The 25,083-nt window shown below is 40.2% G+C and overlaps 1 protein-coding gene across 1 annotated transcript in view; it reads right to left on the reverse strand.

Moving 5' to 3' along the window:
• Positions 1-149: 149 nt before the first annotated feature.
• The window catches only part of LOC127429530 (protocadherin Fat 3-like), a 111,561-nt gene continuing 86,627 nt past the window's right edge, over positions 150-25,083 (reverse strand). Inside the window, exons 25-31 of the mRNA XM_051678590.1 lie at positions 24,522-24,990; positions 22,133-22,286; positions 20,398-21,071; positions 12,974-13,084; positions 11,375-11,434; positions 6,549-6,584; positions 150-3,473 (exon numbers count right to left, since the gene is read on the reverse strand). Coding sequence (XP_051534550.1) covers positions 2,965-3,473; positions 6,549-6,584; positions 11,375-11,434; positions 12,974-13,084; positions 20,398-21,071; positions 22,133-22,286; positions 24,522-24,990 — 2,013 coding nt within the window. The 3' untranslated portion in view covers positions 150-2,964. The remainder of the gene's footprint in view (positions 3,474-6,548; positions 6,585-11,374; positions 11,435-12,973; positions 13,085-20,397; positions 21,072-22,132; positions 22,287-24,521; positions 24,991-25,083) is intronic.

The raw sequence follows: 25,083 nt of genomic DNA on the forward strand, positions 1-25,083 counted from the left end.
GCAAACAATCATAAAAAAACCACAAAAAAAAAAAACCTGCCTGCTGAATATTAAGTACACAAACACACATAAAACTTCAAAACTTAGTGATATTCAGTTTGATCATTATTCTTTTTTAATTTCAGCATTGATAAAAAAAAAAAAAAAAAAAAAAACATCAAACAAACAAAACAAAGATCCAGCAGTGAAGAACATAATTTTTTACACTTATAACAGGCATGTTTTAATACTGTTTTACACAGTCAACAGAACAATATAGAACAATGGTTCAATTAAAATAAAATGAAACAAACAAAAAATTGACAACCAATTAAGAGGACATAAAACGCCCTTCAGGCAGGAGTATTGCAATTCCCTTTTCTTTAATGGGGGGGGGGGGGGTGGGGGGGTGGGAAAGATGCCCAAAGAAGTGTATATTTTGACAGTAAAAAAAGCTATATTCTACCAATACTTCAACTGTGCTGAAAACAAAAAATACAAGCATAAAGCATGGGTGCGTTTCTTTGCTAAAAATGTCCGCAAGAATTGTAGTTCATATTTGTGATTTTGTTTTTTTATTTGTCCTTTTTATCCGCGTCAAAACGCGTTTACAGGATGCAGAGACCCTGCCAAGATTGCAGTTCAATATCTACAAAATCTGCATTTGAACAACTTCAATTATATACACTGTACAACAATTTACGTCAAAATTACAGCTTGTACAAAAAAAAAACAAACAAAAAAAATTATCCGCCCGATGGCATTTAATATTACACTCTGAAAATCAACTCGCACCAAACTTCAAACACGGCAATGTGATCCCTCAGGACTAATTCTACTTTCCAATCCAAAGTTGGTCCACATTTTCGTACCTCTCTCTCGTTCTGATTTCGATTGATATTTTATTGATTTTCACTTTTCTGTACATTTTCCTTCCCTGTACTATATTCATTATTCAGCATCAGTACTCGACATTTCCATCTTTCCAACATGCTCTTATTGCTTTCACTCTCTCACTCGTGCTTTAATTCTTTTGGACTGATCAGAGGAGGTTTTGGACTGCACTCTACAGCCATGTGTCATTCTTGCATTGTATGTGCCTGTGAACATGGAAACTGTATGTGCCTGTGAACATATCAGCACTCAGAGATGGGTAATGACATTCTGCTTATGGCTTTCTGATATGCAATCATGATGTTTTTAAAAAGACAACAAATGAAGGGTGGGGAAGGATGTAACATTATAGAAGAGTGATGCCCATTTTCCATTAAAACACACTCATAAACACAACATCTCAACGATCCGTTTGAAAAATAGTGCTATTTAGAGTCAGCTGTTAAACAGAGTAATGATTCACACAACAGAAGTGGTTGCTACCACTCCAGGGCTCTAAATATGTTAAGACATAATTATTTCAGGCAGGGCTGCTGTATGTCTCAACATACCGTCAATCAATTTAGTGGAAAACAGGACAACGCATTAAAATAAAAAATGTTAGAGAGATACAGAAAATGTGTGTGCTTTTTGACTGTTTTATATAAAACTGTTTCATTTTCATTAACACCTGTGCACGCACACACATAAGCTCTATTTCAAAACCTAATGAGCTGCCTTGCTGTCTAGTATCAGACATGGCCAGCTGCCTTCTAAGGTAACCCCCAATTATCAAAATAAGCAAGTACAAACCCCCCCAATATTTATAACATGATCCAATGGAAACATAGGTAAATGCTTCAAGCTGCAACCCCCACAATGTTCAATCCAAACTACGCCCTTGACTACATGCCTACATGCCCATTCTATGAAACTTCTGATAACCCCCTCCTGGTCCAATGAAGAGACAACCACTTGCGCACCCTCAAGATCAGTATGCTCCCCCAAAGACCTGGTACCGGCCCTGTACATTATGAAGTAGTCAATGTGTGATTTGTCAAGCTTACATTGTGCATTCATGCCACTAATGCTAACACATTATGTGTGGCCATAATATGCACCGGTTACTATATGTTATTATATTTTATAGACTTGGTAGACTTAATCTGAAAAAAAAAAAAAAAAATGACGTGGACCAATGGCAGTATGAAGGCGTTGAACAGCTGGTATAAAGTTTTCCTTAAAGGGGTAATGACATGACGAATCAAGTTTTCCTTGATCCTTTGACATATAAGAGGTCATTGTCCTCTAAAAACATACTTTAAGTTTCAGAACTCAATTTCCTTCTCACTGCGAAAAGAGCATTTGTTGAAACCAAGCTGCCAAAATGACTTGTTCTCTACTTCTTCCACATTGTCATGTCACATTATAAGTGAACCTCGAGGAACATATTAAAATAATAAAAAGGCATGTCATGACCCCTTTAAAGTTCACTGCAATGAACTTAATTAGGAATTGCGTAATCCCCGTTCTTTCTTCGTTTTCGCTAGCAGTAAACTGGTTCCTTCAGAATTTGGCTAATGCGAGGTATCTTAGAAGGCAGTATTATGTTGCTACCCTTCGCATCAGGGTCTAAAGATACTGTCTATGTAGGCAGCACACTAGGTTTGGAACAGAGTCGAACTCTACGTCACTTTCTCTCTTTCAAACACACCAAGAACATCCGTGACAGGAAATGGAAGAAATATACCAAAAAATTTCTGGAAAGATGTCTACAGATCATTGGTCTCTGGTTGCTAAAACACTTCTTGTTGCTTTACATGGTCCCCACCCATGACATCACTTCCAGTCACTTGCTGTGCTTCTATATTTGGGCAGCTCTGCTTCCTGCTTATGCAAAGGGCGGAGCTGAGAGTCCGTCTGCGGTGTCGGCGGTCAGCAGACTGTCCGTCTGCTGTGTCTGTCTCACTTTATTTAGTCATTCTTACAAGCTCTGACAGACGCAACAGTTTAGAGTCTTTAATGTCCGAGAGTACATCTGTTAACGTCAGTAACGGCGCTTTTAGTTCCTAATGTTGTTTATATGAGTATATGAGCATTTCCAAGTGTGTTTCACACCTCAGTCTGCTGTGTAAATGGCTGTGTGTGCGCGTCCTCCAGACTATTCAAGCTTCCTCCCGTTTCCGAGTCTTCGAACCCGCATGGCGTGGAGGAAACTGAGGAGACCGAGGAGGCGTTGACAGACAGACGGCCCTCCCTGCTTGTGAAAGTGCTAAACTCCTCCCCAGTGGAGCCGAGTGGCAGCTGATGCGGGGGCAGGTATTGGCTGGGGTGGAATTGTGGGCGGGGCTTGCGGTCCCCACTGAGCGTGCTCTCCCTGGAGGCCGGTTGATTGGCGGGCGAGGTGTCGTATTCTTCAGTGGGAAGGGGCGGGGGCAACTGGTCCTGCGACATAAACTCCTCCTCCTGAGGAGGCGGGTAGTCGCTGTCGATGTCAAATCCACCGAGGTAATAATCGGATTCTAAGGCCACGGCCACTTCACCGGTCTCGTAGGTGGGTACTTCCTCGATGTCAGGAAGGCGTGTGTTTGGCAGCCAGTCGGAAGTGTCCCAGTGGTATGCTGGAAAAACAAACAAACAGGAAGTTGGTAAATATCACATACTCAAACAACAACAAAGGTCCTTTTGATGTGTATGGGATCCGCATAATGTGTAGGCCGCATGCTCAAGCATTCTGAAGGGAGTTTAACAGGTTAGACATTGGTTCTGTCCCAAATGGCACACTTGATGTAGGGTGTCTCACAAGCATGCCCTTTGCAGAGTGGATTTCACAGCGGACTACAAGCCAAAAATCTATGCCAGTGGTTGTCAGCTGGTTTTGCATCAGGGTCCAGATTTTACATCCAACTTCAACTGTCGACCCAACACAGTACCAATATTATTTATCGTACAAAAGTAAACAAAAATGTCCTTAAAATAAAATATTAAAATGTATTAACATAACCATGAGCTGCATAGGTCCAGCAATACGGAACATTGACATATCACTGGCTAAATAGACAAATTGATAGGAGTGGGTAAAAATATTGTTTTCCAGATTAATCGCGATCTTCATTTGAACGATCTTGATATCGATTCTTAAATCTCAAGATCGATCTTTCACTCAATGCGTAACCCTCTACTACAATGAGAGAAAATCACTTGCATTTGCAAACAAATTTTGCACTATGCGACTAAGGTGAATATATTTGGCAACTGGCTGGTAAATGTTTACATTTCACTCACCAGTATATTGTGTAGTTTAGTCGTGAATTGTTCAGCAATGAGATCCTTTCACAGCGTGTTGAGAGTAAAAGCTATTCCATGTAATGTGTGTCCAAGACGAGATCTACGCAACCCATTTGTCATTGAGTATCTCTTTTAATACCATTTCTGTTCTTTTTTTAGTCAGTTATTGACCAAAACAACTACAACGTGGACTAGATGGTCTTGAGTCCAAATATATTCATAAATGGGATAGTTGAGACCCTCATTTCGACACATTGTTTTTCTTAGTTGTTAAGTAAGCTTAAAATATTTATGTAACGGCTTAGTGTTGAGTTTACAGTTTAAAGTCGAACTTAACTCAGATTTTCGAGTCCAAACTCGGCCCCCTTTGGGCTCTGACTTGACTCGAACTTGGTTGGTTTAAGACCAAGACCCAGTTGCAAGAAACCCCTTAAGTTAAGAAAGCTGTATTGTCACACTAAGTGTTTTCTTAACTTTCCTGGTCTTGAGTTGGGCTAAATTAAAGTTGAGTTGAGTAGTTTTGGTCATGGTTTTTGTAGCATGATGGCATGTCACGCAACCTGCCCATGTCGGCATCTGCCTAATTTGGCTAGTTTCTTCCAAGTAACAGATTTGTGCCAATTTACACGAATTGCTTTGACGTTAACATAAAATAACATGGGAAGTATTTTCTCTTCACTTTTAAAAGTTTGTGTGCTTTTTATTTTGCTGTTCTAACTATGAACCATTATATTGTTAGTTGCATTGTTTTACTTGCATTTAGCATTGTTTTATCCCTGCTGTCCATGACCCAGTCAGAACAGATCTGAGATCCATTTTTTGGTTACAACTCGCCAGTTGAGGACGACTGATCTGTGCAACATTATGTCACCAAAACGTAACCCTAGAGTGGCATTTGGGACAGGACCATTATATTCAACATTTCCACATGCAGGTCTTGAGGGAGTGAATGAACATGCCTGCAGGTTGAAGACACAGCCAGGACATGAGGTCATGGTTCAAAAGTCATCAACAGACTCTGGTACAAGCGAAACAATTAATCAAAAGCACAAACAATGCTGCAGCACATGACCAAGAAAGCAAACATCAAATAAATGAGTGTTAGGCTCGCATGCAGCGATGCGTGAAACACAGAAGAGCAAGGACGCATACACACAACACACACACTCAACACACACACGATGTACAAAACCTAATCCCCACAATCAAAAAAATCAATATCAAACAACAGAAAACACAGTCAGAAATGGAAGCACTGCAGGGGGAGAGGGATACAATAACGAGAAGAACGGGGTGACAGACTACAGGAACTCTGATGTGTGTTTGTGTACGTGTTTTCAGTGTTGCCAGATCTTAATAAAAAAAACCTGGTCTGATAAAACAAAAATAAAATAAGCAACTTGCTTCACCAAAATGATCACAAATGCATTCATTTTGTTGCATTAATGTCACTGGTCAGATATCAAATATAGAATACAATTAAAATAATGACATCATGTGGAGTGCGGCTTGAAAAGTAGGTATTTGGAAAGCTGATATGAGTGGTTGGTCACACTTTTTTTGTCCGTTGCTTGCTTCTGTGTAGGATTCATTAAAAATGTGAATAACAGATTTTATTTTTATTCTTCTAAGTGGGCCAATTTAATGTTGACCATTTTACTGATATATAAAACAGCAATAGAGTAATTCAGGAACACAGTTCTCAGCTTGTTTTGGATGTGTAGCTGGCTTAAAGGATACTGCATGCAGTTGATCGACCCGAAATAAGTATTTCAAAGTAAATTCTACTAATCGAAAATAATCGCAATTACCATATCAAGGGAAATAATCGACAATAATGATTTTTGTCACAATGCAGCCATACTTTGTGTTAGATTTGGCGTTGTTATTACCATTCACAGAAACAAAAATTATAAGTAAATGATAAATTAAAAAGTAAACTAAAATAAAACGGAACTTTCTGAAAATTTTCATGCCTCTAAATCTAAATAAAAATGGGGTACACGTAACTAAAAGCCCAAAAAACTCTTAGGGAAACAATAGTAAATAAATAAATAATTAACCTGCATCTTCCCAAATCTGTAAGAGATTTCAGAAAAAAAAAAAAAAAATATCAATAATAATAATAATAATAAAAATAAATGAATAAATAAAAAGCCCAAAATTGCTTAAAATAAGTGGACATGGCAACACTGGTGTGTGTGTGTGTGTGTGTGTGTGTGTGTGTGTGTGTGTGTGTGTCTGTGTGTGTGTGTGTGTGTGTGATGTGATATTTTCTCAGAATGCAATAGCTCAGTTTGTCAGCAATACCGAGAGAGAGAAATAGACAGAGAACAAAGTGAAAAAAGGAGGAGGGTAAGAACTTAGATGAACAAAGCAAAGAGAGAGAGAGAGAGAGAGACAATCACCTCTGTTGAAGTTCTGACCTTGATCCATAACAGACACTGGCAGGCAGAAAAGGAGAGAGATCGCAAGAGTGTATGAGAGAGAGAAAGAGAGAGACAGACGTCTGGGTCAGCACCATCTCACACCCTGAACTCTGTTTTTTTTGTAGAAACACAGTATGTGCTGTAAAAGTAGCGCATTAACATTGCATGTCGACGTGTGTTTTATAAATCATAGCTGACATTTTCCTCATTGACCTTTCTATGTCTTACACATGAGCAGTCTTATAGTACTCAAATATGAGTTTGTCTTTCTGTGTGTTTTGTGATATTTTTTGGTGTATGTGTATACCCTTACAAATACTGACCATGGTAAGCATCATTTCCTCCAAAATATAAGCTACTACAGTTAATGTTACAACAATAAAACTGTGGTAACTTGGAATTATGCTGCGTTCACGTCTTGTCGGAATTACTGTAATTACGAGAGGGCAAGTCAGAGATCCTTCTCTGAGCTGTTCACCTTCTCGGACCTCGCTAGCCATTAGTTTCTATAGCAACACTTATACAGCCAAAGTGGCTTTGTTGTTGATAACAGCTAAATATTTCGTACTAAATTAATTCACCTCTATATGTTCTTGCAAAACGTTTAAGAACAAAGAAAGCGCTCCAGGTAACAATGGCACTACATTTAACTGCTGAGGCTGCTGCCATACTGTTTTTTTTTTTTACATGACATCACATCTGTCAAGTCGGAGTTTACAACTTGAAGGCTCTACAAAGACGAAAACGCTCTCATAACTGCGGTAATTCTGACATGACGTAAACGCACCATTAGCCACTACTCTCATCAAAGTGAACAAAATCATACACGATATTTTTGTCTCTATATGACTGGGGTCGCTCCTTCAATGGAAGTTTATGAGGATATTTTTCCATTTTTTTCATCCACCAGGCAAAAAACCTACGTTTGATTGCTTACAAAGTAATAGCACACCTCTCATCAACAAGGTATCATTCATGTCTCTGGGCGAGCTACGTGCTGATGTTTAATACTTAAGCCCAAAGTATACTTCGATCAGACGCGGACACTGATACAGGACGCGTGACGCAAATCTCGTCATCAGCAGAGTGCACGAACACTGAACGCATGCAGCCCAATTTTTCTAACCACGTGTCTTTGTACGCGCAGAATGCGCATGCACCTGGAACTATTTGCACGAATTAGTGGGTCCACAAGGTGGCAGTACTCACATCTGAGCCGTTGCTGTCACGAAGAAATGCTAGAAGATGTAATCAGTGGTAAATAACAGGAGACGAACGTAAAAACAACAACAATGGATGTGCAAGTCAAGAGCGTGTGTGTGAGGAGGTCAGGAGACACCTGCATTTGTATAGCTCCAGTCTGAAAGAATATAAAGACGCCTTTATGGGTCTAAAATCCTGAAGAGAAATAGCCCGGTTTCTTATAGCAGTCGTAGCATGTATGCAGCAACAGCCTGTGTATGCGCGCACCATCAAATGAAGTATACTTCGACAGGCTCGCATTCGACTGTACGCAGACACTGAGCGTTCGTATCAAAATCGAAGTATACTTTGGGCTTTAGGGTGAGTTGTTCAAAAACCCTAACCTTAAGAATAAGCAACAGTAATAGTGAAGCTAGCCTGAGCATACACCATTCATTACGATTTTACAGTAGTAACAAAAACTGCAATAAATATGGTCTTTTGATGAAAATAATAATTGCCATAGTAAATATTTGTAAGGGTAAGACAGGGTAAGGCAGAAAGTGAGAGAGCAATAGATAATAAAACCAAAAAAGAGAATGGTGCTGTAAAAGTGTGTGTGTGCATTCTTACCTATCTTAGGAAACTGCCCATGTTTGATCTTTGCAACCTTGAGATTGATTGAGTATGATTAAGCCCGGGGCTAAAATGTCATTTAAATGTGGACCATATAAAGTAAGTGAGAGTCTGTAGTCCATTACTGGACAGAAAATCAACAAGCACACACACAGTAAAAGTGCACACACTATCACTGTGCCTCAGAGCGATACAAACTACTAAAATCAGCAAATTAGGTTTGTTCTTTGTTCTCCAAGTTACAATGAGACATCTTGGCCTTTTTAAAGTCACTATTTAACATTTAACAGATTGTTTCTATCCACTAAAATATTTGTGAAACAATTATTAAATTAAAACAGAACTATAGTTTCTAAAAATAACAATATAAAGTAATAGGAAAATAGGTCCGTCAGGACTAGATTTAAAATATCGAATTGTGGGCAGGTTTAAAATGTGCACAAATATTTTCCACTTTTGCATTTAAAATGACATATTCTCAAATTAGATGAAGACTCCAGTCATATCAGTGGTCGAGGAAAAAGCCTGTTTTATTCTACATGAGGGTGGTCTCCTCTCTTGGTGGCTGTTTAGATCACATGACCAGCCAAACACATCTCTGGCCTGTTTACACTTGGTATTAAGATGCGTTTTGGGTGATCTGATCACAAGTGGACAAGCGAGACATATCACTGCTCGTAATTTGTGTCTCTTTTGACCATTTGTGTTCAGATTTCGAGGGGAAGGTCTCTGATTTCATAACGGCAAGCATCAATCATCATCAGTGTATTGCTGCATGATAATAAAGTGCAAACAAGTAAAAGAGGAAAAAGAAAGTGCTAAATGCAGCACACCATTTCTCTTAATTATACTTGAATTTAATCTAAGCACAAACATGATTTAAGAGGAGAATTCTCTGTGGATTCTCTGAGCTTTACATTTGTGTGCTTCTCATCTGCCACTGCATGCTGATATCAGGCACACTGAAGAAAATGTATGTGATGCGCAATTTTTTTACATTTTCCGATCGGATGGTTATTTCCTTTTAAAGCTGCATGCAACTGGTAAAGATTAAACTCTTATTTTAGTGCATTGATTGATTCGCTTCTTTTTGAAGACGTTCGAATGGATGAGCAATTACACTTCGAACACAGTGTGGTAACATACGTTTTTGACCACATTTAACCACCTCCGAATGTGGATCAAGTTGACAAATCACAAAACGTTTTGGACCAGTTTACACATTACCTCTATAGCAGGGGTTCTCAACGGGGGTGGTACCGCCCCCCCAGGGGGCGTTCAAAGGATGCCAGGGGGCGCTGAGAGTAAATTAGTAGAGGGGGGGTGTTAGTTACAAATGGGGGGCGTTTATAAGTCATAATAATCAAATCTATCATCAAGTTCCCCTTTGCATTAAAATGTTTATCTAGACTTGGAGTATATCAGTTTAATTAGACGGGTTGGTACACATTTGTACTGCGGTTCATCTGATTTTGAAGTCTAGAGTTGCACCTGAAATATCTGGTTTAGCAGCGTCACATACACAGGCGGAGGCACAACCTCAGCTAATGCACCTGTATGGCTCTGTAGATGGATAAGGCGCAATGGACAGAGCAGCGTGAGTGCAAAGCTCTTAAAGCTCGAGCTCTTAAACTCGCAGCTTTGCGCAAATCATTAAAAAGCAAGGCGAGAGAAGCAGAAACCATTTGAATTTGGCACAGAATTCTACATCACAACCATTGAATTTACTATAGTAACACTAACTGTACTGGGGTAAGGGAATGAAGTAGGGGTGCGTTCATCAAAAAAAGGTCGAGAACCATGGCTCTATAGCGTCATCTAATTCAAACAGGTCGCCCAAAATGCATTTTAATACCATATGTAAATGGGACCTCAGTGATCCCTCTATTATCTGACACGTTTGGTGGCGGAATAAATTAATCACTGGTGGCAAATACACAAATACGTAATCAAATTGTTTTTAGTGATGCTGTCTATTCGGCCAGCGAAATATAAATGAAATACTTAGTGCAACTTTAAAATATATCATTTGAAAAGCTCATCAACCCAGATTACCTTAGCTCATCAAGCTTTTTTGAAAAGCAGATTTGAAAAGTTTTTTACAACTTTAAACGTGTGTTTGTAAAATTCACACACTACCTTTCTGCGTGTTTTTGAGGGAAAATGTTTGACCAGGGACACATTGTTTGTGTGTGTGTGTGTGTGTGTGTGTTACTCTGGATGTAGTATCCTGGCCTCTTGGGTGACATTTCCCCCCATGAGTAATCAAATCTCACACACACACACACACACTCTATATAACAATATTAATAATTGAATGTAACAATATAACTTTTGCATTTATGTTACACACACACACACACACACACACACACACACACACTCAGTATAACATTATTAATAATTTACTATAACGATATTAATTTTGTATTCATGTTACATTTTCAATTTATGTTACATACAGACCATGTGTGTGTGGAGAACAAAATATAAATTGTCCCTAGATGTGAGCTAGATCTGACCAAACCTCACTTTGGAGGCATTCAAGGGCTCTCTCAATTGCTAAAACGATTCATTTAAGCAATTTAACAAAGTCAAGAGAGCTGTTTTACTAAATATCAGCACAGCTGGCCATTTAAATAAGTGGACCGTAACTGTTGTACAAAAACAACATTTTTTATTTTTGGGAAAAAAATGCACAAAGTTTTCTTTTAGTAGTAGAGTTAGTCTGTAGCAACTATAATTCACTTGGAATGGAAATGATGGACGTCTATGGCATGTCCTCATTTAGTTAGCCAAGAAAATGTGTTTGTATAGATAAGAAAAACAGAAAGAAAGAGAGACTATTTTTAACACTAATTTTTCATGTTATGAGTGTCTGTGTTTTTGAGTTTTATTTGCAATGTATATTTGATTAAATGTTGTGCCTGTGTGTAAGCGCTTTTCAGAAAGATGCTTTATCAGAATCCAGCGTATGAAATGAGTACCTTCATTTTCAATCGTGTCGACTGCATCATTGACCAACCGTATTACCGTCACTATGGAAGCTTGGAAAGAGAAAGCAACGAAGAGCAGTCAAAAACATTTACACATACTGACAAGCACACAGGAAACCAAATGGTGGTGGTCACAGTGCTACAGACCAATCAAACAGAAGAAACAACGCTACAATATCTGTAACACTTTTGGTCCACTGCAGAAGCTTCTGTGGCCTGATTGGCTGCTGATGAATTTAGCAGTGACCAATGGAATGCAAGCATGGCATCATTCCAACCAATCTGTGGAGAAATGGTAATGATGTGACCAATGCACGCACGCACGCACACACACACACACACACACACACACACACACACACACACACACAGCCTTCAATTCATGTTGGATCATGCAACATAATACCAGAGGAATGATCTGAATATTTATTAAAGTTATAGTTCATCCAAAAATGAAAATTCTCTCATCATTTACTCACCCTCATGCCATCCCAGATGTCTTTGAATTTCTTTCTTCAGCAGAACACAAACAAAGATTTTTTTAAAGAATATTTCAGCTCTGTAGGTCCATTCAACGCAAGTGAATGGTTATCAGAACTTTGTAGCTCAAAAAAAATCATAAAGGCAGCATAAAAGTAATCCATATGACTGAAGTGTTTAAATCCATATTTTAGAAGCCATATAATAGGTGTGGGTGAGAAACAGATCAATGTTTAAGTCTTTTCTTTACTCTACATCTTCACTTTAACTTTCACTTTCAGATGTGAATGTGAAACTAAACAGGCACGACATGTGACTTTCAGATGTGAAAGTGAAGATTTAGAGTTAAAAAAGGACTTCTTCTTGATCTGTTTCTCACCCACACCTATTATATCATTTCTGAAGATACGGATTTAACCAATGGAGTCATATGGATTACTTTTACGTTTCCTTTATGTGATTTTCAGAACAACAAATGTCTGATCACCATTCACTTGCATTGTGAGGACCTACAGAGCTGAGATATTCTTCTAAAAATCTTTGTTTGTGTTCTGCTGAAAAAAGAAAGTCATACATATCTGGGAGAGCATGAGGGTGAGTAAATGATGAGAATTTTCATTTTTGGGTGAACTATCCCTTTAATGCCACAACTTTCCCATTTGGGAGCATCTTTTTAAAAAGTCTGTTTGCTTAAAACAGTAACAGTAATATACAGTATAAAGCATCAATTACACCTAACATATCTTTCGCCCTTAATTTTGTTCGATTAGCACAAAAATGCTAGCAGACAAAAAAAATAAAAATAAAAATGAAATGGCAAAACGCGCCAATTTTATTCAAACCAAAATAACTTGAATGCACATTGTAATAACGATTTTGGAATTCGTTGGTAGGGACCTCCCAGGAGTACATAAAGGCAGCAACGCATACACTCGCCCACACAAACGCACACAAAACCAATTTGTGTAATTCTTGAAATAATTAATGAACATTACAATGATGAAGATGGTGACTGGACGATGAAGAATCCTGAAGAAAAGACGCAAGTTTTTAATTATTGCACAATATGTTGGAACAATAGTAAACACACACACATGCGCAGGGGCTTACCGTTATCGTCACAAGAGTCGGACTGAAAGGAGCTCAGTGATTGGACCTCAGAGTTGCTGCCCTTGTTACTGCCCGAGAAACATGTGACGTCCTCCAGCAAATCCACTTTACCTAAACAGAAAGGTCAGAGGTTAACAAAAACAACACAAAACCATGGTGTCAATGTTTGGCCTGTTAGCGTGGTCCAGTTAGTCTGCTGGTGAATGCCTTAACTACACAATTATCAAAGCAATGCAGTAACGCATCTTTCTCCATTGACAGCCATTCAAAAGTAGCTGTGAATTCAATTTGCAAGCAACATAGCAATCGCAAATATTTCATTATATTATAGTAGATCATTTGCCAGTGACCAATTTTTGAAGGGATCTTAAAAGAGTGAAACAGACTTGAGTGTCCATGAACAAAGATCACGTATTCATGGAGAAGCATGTGCCAGAAGAGAAACTGCCATTGAGATGGAAATGCTAATGGATAGCTCCAGGTATTATAGACCTCCTTGTTAAAAATATTAAAAACAAAAAAATGGTAAATACACAATAAACAAAATCAAAAGACATGCATTTCACTTCTCTCTGTTATTTGCCTTTTCATTTCTTTCTCTTCTCACATATTTTCCCTTTGATCTTTCCTCTGATGGTGTCATAGATACAGCTGCTTATAACAGCTGCATATAATTGTTTCACTTGGTATTTCACAGGTGGAGATTTTTAAGACCTAAGAGACTTTGAACAACCATATAGAAATGAAAAATGAAGTAATTATGGGCAGTAAAATGCCTCGGAGGATACTGATGGGCGCAAATTTAATTCCAGAAAAATGGCTTTCGCCATCAGCTTCTACTGTAAATGGTTTCCAAGAACAGTTTTATAAGCAGCTTTCTTTTTTAATATTTATTGATGTGAAGATTGATAAAAAATCTTTTAAGGGAATTGCATGTTCCCTATCTGTCACTCACTTGACTTTGTTTCGATGTAGTGACACTAGGGGTCGCTCTTGGGAGCCCCAAACACCTCTGATCTTTGAGAAAAGGCCAGTGGGAATTGGCGAGTGGAATCTGCATGCCACTCCCCCGGACATACGGGTATAAAAGGAGCCGGCTTGCAACCACTCATTCAGATTTTTTCTTCGGAGCCGAATGGTGTTGAGCAGTGAGTTCCTCTACATTTCCATTCACCTCACATCGAGAAGTGTATGCTGTTGGATATACAGCGCATTTCAGCGGCTTCCTCCTCCTCTGTGTGATTGATGCAGAGTACGTCCCTGGGCGCTTCGACAGCTGAAAGAGTATATATTCTTGCAGAAAAGAGTATATTTCCTCTAAAAGAGTGAGCACTGACGGAGAGCGTCTTTTTAAAGATGGCTTTCCGTCTGTGTGTAGTTCCTGGATGAGGTCGCTATCTCTCCGCCTCTGGCGGCCACGAGCGCTGTCTCACGTGTCTGGGCCATAGTCATATTGAGGTGCCGTTCGTGGATGGTTCGTGTCCTCACTGTGAGAACATGACCATGGCAACGTTGCGGTCACGGCTTTCCTTCTTCTTGGGGAAAGCCACCCCAGCCGCTCCCCGCCCTGGGCCTTCTACCTATGGGTACGAGGCTGGGTCGGTTAGTGCTGGGGGCGATTTGGGGACCTCAATGGGAGTGGTTCTGGGATGAGACAGGCAGCTCGCCTCAGGGTGAGTTTAATGTCTCTTTCGGAGCTTGTGAGCAGGATGAGCTCTCGAATGCAGCATCAGAGAGCGGGTTGGCGCAGTCGGACGCTGAGGACTCGACTGGGCTTCCACCTTCGGGTGTGGCCGCCCAGTCTAAGGCTAACGCGGAGCTGACCGCCATGCTTGCCTGGGCTGCCGCGAGCGTCGGGCTGGAGTGGAACCCTCGCAGCTTGATGATTGGTTCCTGGGTTCGGAGCGCCACTCATGGCCACGCCCTGCCCCGGTCCCATTCTTCCCAGAGGTGCACAAAGAACTCACAAAGTTGTGGCGGGCACCTTTTACTGCCTGGACCCGATTTCTGGGTTCGTCTGCCCTCACTACCCTCGACATTGGGGCGGCCAGGGGGTACACGGAGATTCCTCAGGTGGATAAGGCGGTTGTGGTGCACTTGTGCCCGCAAAATGCCGCCACCTGGCGGAATCGCCTGAGACTCCCGTCCAGGGCCTGTAAGTCTACGTCGTCTCTGGCGGCCAAAGCTTACAGTGCCGCTGGACAGGCCGCCTCCGCCCTGCATGCCATGGCCCTCCTGCAAGTACACAAGGCCAAGGCATTGAAAGAGCTGCACGTGGGTAGTCCTGACCCCGAAGTGATGCAGGACCTGCGCTTGGCGACCAATCTCACCCTCCAGGCGATGAAGGTCACGGCGCGGGCACTCGGCCATGTGATGTCCAACATGGTGGTCCAGGAGCGCCACCTTTGGCTGAATCTGGTCGAGATGAAGGACGCCGACAAGGTTCGCTTCTGCAATGCTCCAATCTCCCAGATCGGCCTATTCGGCGACACCATTGAGGACTTTGCCCAGCAGTTCTCAGCGGTGAAAAAGCAGACGGAGGCGATTCAACAAATCCTGCCCCGGCACGGTTCAAGGTCCTGCACCCCGTCTGCTCGTCGCCGAGGGCATCCCCCTGCGGCTGCAACTCAGGCGGCTCCACCCCAGCCTGAGCCAATTGCTCGGCAACGGCGTAGAGCCCCCCGCAGGAAACCCCCATCTCACGGTCCGGCGCTAAGAGCCCCAGGAAGGCCCCCAAGCGCCCCTGAGATGGACGACCCAGGGAAGAAGAGGCCTGCTGGAACCCCGGAGCTGGTTTCCAGACCACTCCGTCCCCCGGTGGAGGGCCGGGAGGAGAATCCTGTGTTCCCTTTTGTTTTGTTTTCAAAGAAAGAGCAGTTTCCTCACTCCCTGGGTTACACAGCCGGTGTTTACGGCCGTCGTTATCATGACAGCCAGACACCGAACACTCGTGGCCAGGGTGCTACGAATGCGGGCCCCCCGCCTTCGCGCACCCGGCCGTGGCACAATAATTCTTTCAAATAAATCATATAAAATCAAGTCAATTATTCATGAACTGGCCAAAGAATTTAAGGGGGCTGCATTAAATTACAAAACATACATTTTAACATTAGACATTAAATTTTGATTTTAAATTCACTATTGTTTTATATAGAATTGTTCTATAGTCTATACAGTTTTTAACAAAATTACATCAGAAGTAACTGATTAAATTACTGAAAAATTAAGAGTAATCCCTTACTTAAATATTTCAATGGAAAAGTCATTTAATTACAGTAATTAATTACTTAGTAATGCATTACACCCAACACTAGCGACAAAACAGTCCATCTAGCACCATGTTTACAAAGAAGAACTAGAGATTAAATTAGTTTATTAATTATATAAAAAACAACACTTTAAAAACATTAACGAAATTAATCATGTCCCCGGAACATAATATAGAAAATTCCAACCATCAGCGCAATTCAAGATTGAAGTACCAACTGTTTTCAACAGGGGGCAGTAAGCGAAAATCCAGCTGTTTTGGCAATGTGCAGCTGTACAGACAACAAACCACATTCATTCTTGAAAGACAATAGCGACAGCACAAGATGAGAATGAGTTCTTGTATTCAAATATAATTCCAAAAGACTTGTTTTCTATTTCAAACTATGTTTATCTTGACACAGCGACCTAAAAACACAGTTTATCATGCAACACAACCATTGAGAGATGCTCCTACAGCATCCGACTGACGCATGTGTACATGGATGCGTCCTTAGAAAAGCTCTTATAATAACTCTGTCTCGGACAGATCGACACATTAAACCGCAAAATGGATTGCAGTGGACTGCTGGGCAACGATAGGCTTATTTTCAGTGATATGCAAATAAGCTATATACTGACTTCTAAGGCCACTTTTTTTGCTTTACTTGTCTTCCACAATAATTCAATGCATTTTAATTATCTGAAATATAAATTTTATAATATATATATTATATTTATAATTATTTAATTATTATATATTGATTATTGTTATTTCATTGTGATTAATTCCATTAATTACCTATCATATAATTCATAAAAAAATGTTTTTATAATTAATCGATTTGAAAAACAACACAGATGGACGCAAAGGCATGCTTGGGGTGAACAGCCCCAACCGGTAATGGATCTGGGCAGCTAACACAAAGGTTAGGAGTTTCATTCCTTAAATACTTTTTAATTTGGGAAGAGAAGAGATCATGAGATTACAGCCCAAGTTCTGTTCTGTCACCACCAAGCTTTTCAGACAGGAGTTTTAGTCCGGAAAAACTCTGAAATACATCTGCTGTAATTCAACTTGGATGAAATAACATCAACTAGGCAAAACAAAACAAATGATAGACCGATTTATCAGCCAGGTTGACTAATCGATTAGTATTTAACCATTGTAAGATCATTGGCATTGGCTGATGACAGTGCTCACTTCGCTGAATAACTAAAATGTTAGTCTAATTCTCCCGGGGGTCAGTTCCTGAAAACTACCAAGAACTTTGTCAATAAATAGTAAACAACTTCAACTTTCTTTTTTTAGTTTTATTTTATTTTAAGTAAACAAAACAAAAAAGTTATAGGGTTATAAGTGTTAATTTCTTAAATGAAGTGAATTTGAATTACTTTGGAGTGATTGCTTTTGGTTAAGCACAAGCAACATCAAATGTACCAAAAATGAAAAAGTGACTATTTTATAAGCCTGTTTCCACCTGCAGCTAAATTTTCAATTTCTGCTGTAATCCTCGTATAAAACGGAATTTTTGATTTGGTTAACAGAACACATCAATGACTGTATAAAAGATTTAGCTATTGGGTCGCTGCAGGTGGAAATGGTTTTAACAAGTAAAAGCTTTTTTAATTCCCAGATCCTGTACACTTCTGCATAATCTGTCACAGCAGGACAGTGTGCTGAGTTTAAGAAGATAAAAGTGCCGCTGCATTCACTGATAAACTCAAATCTAGCAGCAGTTTTGCTATCTATGATGAAAACAGTCATAAGTCATTTTGCAATCGATATGTTGGAATAGTCAGAATACTATGGTGTTTTCAGTGTTGCCGTTGGGTTCATTAAGCATATGAATATCAAAGTGTGTTTGCCAAAATGTCTGTATCTAAAGCCCTGGGGGGGTAGTGAGATATGAGTGTGTGTGAAACTGCAGTGGTCCCTGCAAACCTCTGAGTTTTGTGAGGTGCAGTAAATGCAGTTAAAAATGACGTTTGAATAAAACATGCTAAGGGAAAGATGGATTGCACAGTTGGCAGGCATGAACGGATGAAAGTGCCAGATACATTCACACTGACAAACACAGTGCTCGAATTGATTCCAGTCTTATTGGGGATCCCCACCCCTTGAGGTTGGTGATTGATTCGTACACTATATTTGTTAAGTCAGGGTATCCTATTTAATACTTTTTATTACCCTTTTGAAGACCTTCTCAATCATTCACATTCTCTGTTCCTCACTGGTGGAAAGCGCTTCCAACAGATATCAGATATAGCCTATATATTCTCCAGATATCACAAACATAGTTGTCTTTTGTTCCAAATTGCAAAGAGACTGTGTTTGATATGTACAATTTACTATTAGCTATGTAGCAGATATTAAAATTCATCGTGAATTATTTGTATTTTTTATAAAGCGTATGAATATAATGTTAATTTCACTATATTGAAGGATATCCTAAAATAATCTGTGTTGTAAAATATTTTATTTTTACAATTATTTTATTTGAAATTCATGTTTGTATTAATTTTAAAATTAGTTCATTCAATGTGGGATTTTTATTTAGAAAAAATGATGTCCAGAAGTGCTTGTGGCATCACACACACACACACACACACACACACACACCAAAGCAGTGAAAGCACATGACAGCGGCAGTTACAGCTACCTATGCACAAATTGTGACACGCTCCATCATTTGAGTAAGATGTAGTTTTTTGGAGAAACATGATTTTAGTCTCAGCTTTCAAATGATGTCATTTTATCTTGAAATTCAAACAATAAATTTTGTATTTATGCTCTTTAATGGTGTGTGTGACAGATTGCGGTAGATGGCCTTTCAAACAGAGTGGGGAACAACGCTCTCTCTCTCCAACTTACAGCATGAAAAAACATGAATGAACATCTGAGGTTTTGATGAAAGATACCGTTCAACTTACTGAAATGTGTCTTCTCTCATGTATTTGCCCATTCTGTTAATGTTGGAATGACAATGGAGAAAATGAATGGGGAATATCTCGAGCCCCGGAGCACTCATAGGATCACTGCATGATGACATGTACACTGAACGCACACACACAAGTGAAAATCACGCACCCACATCTGTGAGGCGTGGAAGGTTTTCATTCATCCTTACGACCCAAGGAGGGAAATGTTAAAACAAAACAACAACAAAAAAAATACCTCGGGAAATGTAATTTAAGACTTTTTAATGGCCTTCATTTTCACCAAATTGATTTAATACATTCAATACTTTTTACCCATGGATACCCTGTAAGTGTGAACTGTACTAAATTGATCAGGTTAGCCAAGCACGCAGTGATGCTGACGTGCGCCAAGTGGTCTTTTGGCGTAGGGGTGTTTACTTTTTTAATGAGGCATGACAAATAGCCAGAAAATACATTTCAAAGACATGAATTATTGTAAATAATTAATTCACGAAATGTATCGTATCCTAACTGCATAAATTAAACTGTATTTGTCATTAATATTTGGGGACCCCCCCCCCCCCAAGTCTTTTTATTTTTATTTCTTATGGGGGGGGGGGTCCCGTGACTGCACCACGCAAACTTTAAAGGGATCATGACATGAGGGATCAAATTTTCCTTGATCTTTTCACATGTAAGAGTTCTTTGTACTATTAAAAACACACTGTAAGTTTCAGAACGCAAAACTTCCTATTCACTGCAAAAAGAGCATTTGTTGAAACCAAGCTGTCAAAACGACTCTTTCTCTACTTCCTCCACATTGTGATGTCCCACTGTGGTAGACATTTGCATCTGACCGCCTCCACAACAACACATCAACGCCTACTTTACCTTATCACTTCTGTAGCCCCGTCCAGCAGCGGTGAGCAGACAGACAGACAGATACAGTAGATAGATCGATAGACAGACAGACAGACAGAGAGACAAACAGACAGACAGATACAGTAGAGAGATAGACAGACAGACAGATACAGTAGAGAGATAGACAAACAGACAGACAGATACAGTAGATAGATCGATAGACAGACAGACAGACAGACAGACAGACTGATAGACATACAGACAGACAGAAAGATAGATAGACAGACAGACACATAGATAGATAGATACGTAGACAGATTTTTTCTTTTAAAGACGACTTATATTTGCCAACAGATACACAATCAAACACAGATATTCCAATATCTCTCTCTCACCTTCTTCTTCCCAGGGGCTCTTGCGTAGTGAATCACAGTCTGACCGGCATGGCGAAACAGGTGGCAAATTCGGCGCAACACTACACACGACCACACCCCTCCGGTTGGTTCCGCCCAGTATCCGCGGCGACTCTGACGGATGGAAAGTGCTCATTTCCGTCATTTCCGGGCCTCTGCCGTCCCCTGCCCGTTTCTCTAGGGTTCCGCGGGTGTCTCCGGGAAAACACGGTGTGTACGCCATGGGTCTGACGGGAACCTGAGGTGGGCCGATTAAGCTTCCTTCCATGTACAAGCTGATTGGCTCTCCGATGGCACAACGCAGGGGCGGGTAGTGCCCGCCGTTGGCTTTGTGCAACAGGGCAGCCGTAGCCGGATCCTGAACCATGGAGAGGTTATTCCGTGAATAGCTCTTCTGAAAAACCTTCTTCCGGAAGGCAATGAACAGGAGTATGAGGGTGAGGATGAGGAAGAGCACGACGGCGATGCCGATAAGCTCCTCCTTCCCCACGTAGGCGTGGCCAGCCTGCATGTCAGGAACCAGCACGGGGCGAACAGAACAAGCACTGCCCACAAAACCGGGCGTGCAGTTGCAGTAGAATGAGCCAAAAGTGTTGACGCACACGCCACCGTTCTCGCACAGCTCACGTTCACACTCGTTTACATCCTCTTCACAGCTGCAGGAGAAAAATAAACACACTCACATTAGTGTCCCCTTGGGTTTCTATCACATCATTTTAGTGTCTTTGCCCTGCTATAAATTTTATGGCGATGCTGCGGTAATGCATCAGTGTACAAATGGACTGAAAAGCCTGGCAAAATGGGTGTAGCAACCATCATGTTGACTTTTAGAAAGAGTTACCCAAAAATATCAAAGGCTAACATGTTTCCATCCAATCAAATGTCCAGCTCTACATTAGTTTGCACTGAATATTCTGTTTTACTCAGAAATACATTATATTACGAAAGTTAAATGCACCGTAAAGGCCTTTTCATGTTGCTCCACTTTTCAGAGAAGAAATGAAAGCAGATTTTCTTTTCTGTATTTGTGTGAGTATATTTTTGTCAAAATAGTGTGTTCTGGACTGGATGAAAAACTAAAGAAAAGTTGTGTGTGCATAACAGTGTATGCTTCAAGTGTTTTTGTCACGTCTAGAGTGCTAAATGACCAAATAAAAGTCTTTCTGTGGTCTGTAATGAATTACATTATCATAACCCATGAGAGACTGCAGCAATATAATCTCCTCCATGCAGAGAAATTGAAGCAGAGGATGAAAAGGTTTGTTCAAGAAACTGATGTTGTTTAAACAGACTGATGCCACCATCTTGTGGCCACAGATTGTGCTACAGTTCCCTATTTCACTACATAAATCACAGACACAGCACTGCTGTTCTTGGCTATACAAAAAACTCACAATAATGTATGTCAAAACTTGTTGTAAAAATCCTTAGTTTAAAGCTAAACATCTTACCTTGCAACTAAGAGTATGAATGCACGTTCCACTACTATTATAATGCTATCCTGCCATTAATATTACACATATATAGTTAATATTATATATTAATTTATGCAGAATGCAACACATTCTTTATAACATTATGAGTTTTAAACATGTTGTCCTCTTCAATGTTAAAATATAAATGTAAAACCATAATGATAAAAAAAAAAGTAAAACAATTCTGGGGCTCTATTAAATTGAAAGCTAACTAAAACAAATATAAAAAGTTGGTAACTGACGTTGTGCCTGCGTATCCTCTCTTGCAGCTGCAGATGAAGGCGTTCCCGATAGGTTTACACATGCCACCATTCTGACAGGGGTTTGGCACACACACACTGATTTCTGTCTCACAATGCCCTCCAGTGTACAGAGTGCTGCAACTGCAGGAAAAACCTGAGAGAGGGAGACACGCACAAGATCGCCTTGTTCATGAATTGGAAAACAATTGCAATGACACAGTCTTATACACCACTGGGAAATCACATGGAAAATGTCAGTGAGTAAACAGTAAACTGGTTTTATCAGTGCTACACACAAACAAACAGACATTAGTGCAAACATGCACACACAGAGTTCTGGCAGACACTCGAGCACAGACGACCTTTACAAAGAGGTTGAGTACAGCAGAAACCACAACTCCCAGAACACAGTGCTCCATTCAACCAGTGCCAGTGAAAGACAGTGATAGAGAGAGAAGAGACATGATGAGATGAGACGAGAAAACATAAGAAGAAATGAAAAGAGAATAGACAAATAGAGACAAGAAATGCAGAGATGAAACAAGAGAGGAGCTAGAACATCACAATACAAAATGAGTAGAGAAAAGATGAGACATGATGAAAACAGGAAAGACAATGCAAAATGAGAAAAAGAGCTGATAAGAAGAAACAAGGAACAAGACAATACAAGAAGAGATGAAACAAGACAATAGAACACGATGAGAAAAGATGCGATGAGACGATGATAGACGACACAAGATGAGAAGAATTGAGACAAGAAGAGAAAACAAGAGATGAGAAGGGATGAGAGAAGAAGATTATAGACGAGATGAAAGAAGAGATGAGACGAGAAGCCAAAAGCTATGAGAAGGAACAAGACATGAGGATATGAAAAGAGAAGAAACGAGAAGAGATAACACGAGGCGTGAAGGAGATTTACCAATGAGAGAGAAGGGACAAGATGAGGAGAGAAGAGATGAGAAAGAAGTGACAAGATGAGACAAAAGAAACAAGGTGAGAAGAGACAAGAAAAGCTATGATGAGGAGACAAGAAGAGACGAGACAAGACATCATGAGAAGAGACGAAACGAGACAACACAAAATGCGAAGAGCCAAGACCCAATGAGAAGATAAGAGACAAAACGAGACAAGACTATACACAACGAGCAGAGACTTGATGAAAAGAGAAGTGATGAAACAAGACGAGACATTTCAAGACGAGAAGAGACAAAACAAAATGAGACAAAATGAGAAGGGACAAAACGAAACAAGAAAATAAAAGACTAGAAGATCCATGATGAGAATAGGACAAGACAAAACGAGAAGAGACGAGACAAAATGAGAAGCGAGATACAACGAGACAAGACATAATGAGACAAGATAATACAAGAAACAAGGTGAGACAAGATGAGACAAGAAAATATTTGACTAGTAGAGAAAAGAACAGACAAGACAATAAGTCAAGAGAAGAGACAAAACGAGACAAGACAATGCACAACGAGCAGAGACTTGATGAAAAGAGAAGTGATGAAACAAGATGACACCATTCAAGACGAGAAGAGACAAAACTAAATGAGACAATACAAGACAAGAAGGTATGTGATGAGAATAGGACAAGACAAAATGAGAAGAGACGAGACAAACTGAGACACAATGAGACAAGACAATACAAGATGACAAGAGACAAGACAATATGAGACAAGACAATACAAGATGGAGACAAAATGAGACAAGACAATACAAGATGAGATGATACGTGATGAGAAAAGACGACGACATAAATAATAGATGAGACAAGACGAGAGTAGATGAAACGAGGAAGACAATTGAATATGAGAAGAGATGAAGAAAACAAAACAAGATAAGACATGTGATGAGAAGACGACGAGAAGAGAAGAGACAAGATGAGACGACACAAGGCCAGAAAAAATGAGAAAACGAGACAAGATGAGTTGGATGAGAGTAGAGAAAAGACAACACGAAAGAAGAGATGAGATGTGAAGAGAAGGGATATGATGATAGATACAACGAGAAGCCAAAAGCCAAGAGAAGAAAAGAGAAAAAATGACACAAGAAGAGAAGGAGATTTACTAGAGAGCATTTGTAAAGCAGGAACACAGCTGATTTAATCGTTATAATTGGTCATTTGGTCTCCGCCAGACTCGGAAGCTCCGAATTAAAGCTTCCATTTACCAGACAGAAGCTGAGGTGATTTGACTTCAGCCAAAACTGAGCAAAGCTTATTAACAGAGTAATTACATCACAGTATGAGACTAATTTGAAAGTAATTAAAGGAACCAGGAGGATTAATTATAAAATTAAGATTTATCATGTAGAAATCCTAAAAACAGACGTTTTTGGAAGGCTAAGCAGGATTGTGAAGCATTCATATGGACATGAACACACTCACCTCCAGATGGCAGGCTGATGCAGGTGGCGCCGTTGAGACAGGGCTGGGCAGCACACGCGTCGGGATAGAGAACGCATCCCAGTTTAAGATCTGTCAATCCCACCACCTCCGCGTACGGGCTTCGTTTGTTCTGCAGCGGAAGTTCATTGTCGTTCAGAACAACAGAGTCCAGACAACCCTGAAAGCCATTACTGACCCGCGGGCCTTTCCGTTCTGTCAGGCTCCGGGTGTCTGGAGGCAACACCTGTGCCCCGAAGTATATCGTCAAATCTGCTCCTGAAGGATGGAATTTGGGGGTAGCTAGACGACGTTCGACGTATGTGTCATCTAACGACAGGCTGCTGTAGTTTCCTCGTAACTCTAGGGACACGTGATGCCAGAATCCGTCGTTAATTGGTCGGCCAGAGATTCCGATGCTCCTGGGACTGTTGCCACAGTCCAACTGGAACCAGAGCTTTCCCTCCTCGATCTGACAATTAAATACAAAGAGGTGGGACTTACTAACATTTAGAACTGGCTTGATTTTCTTGTTTTAGGAAAATGGACAAGAACCCAGGGGTGA

The sequence above is a fragment of the Myxocyprinus asiaticus genome, chromosome 39 (assembly GCF_019703515.2).
Source record: "Myxocyprinus asiaticus isolate MX2 ecotype Aquarium Trade chromosome 39, UBuf_Myxa_2, whole genome shotgun sequence".
Lineage (NCBI taxonomy): Eukaryota > Metazoa > Chordata > Actinopteri > Cypriniformes > Catostomidae > Myxocyprinus > Myxocyprinus asiaticus.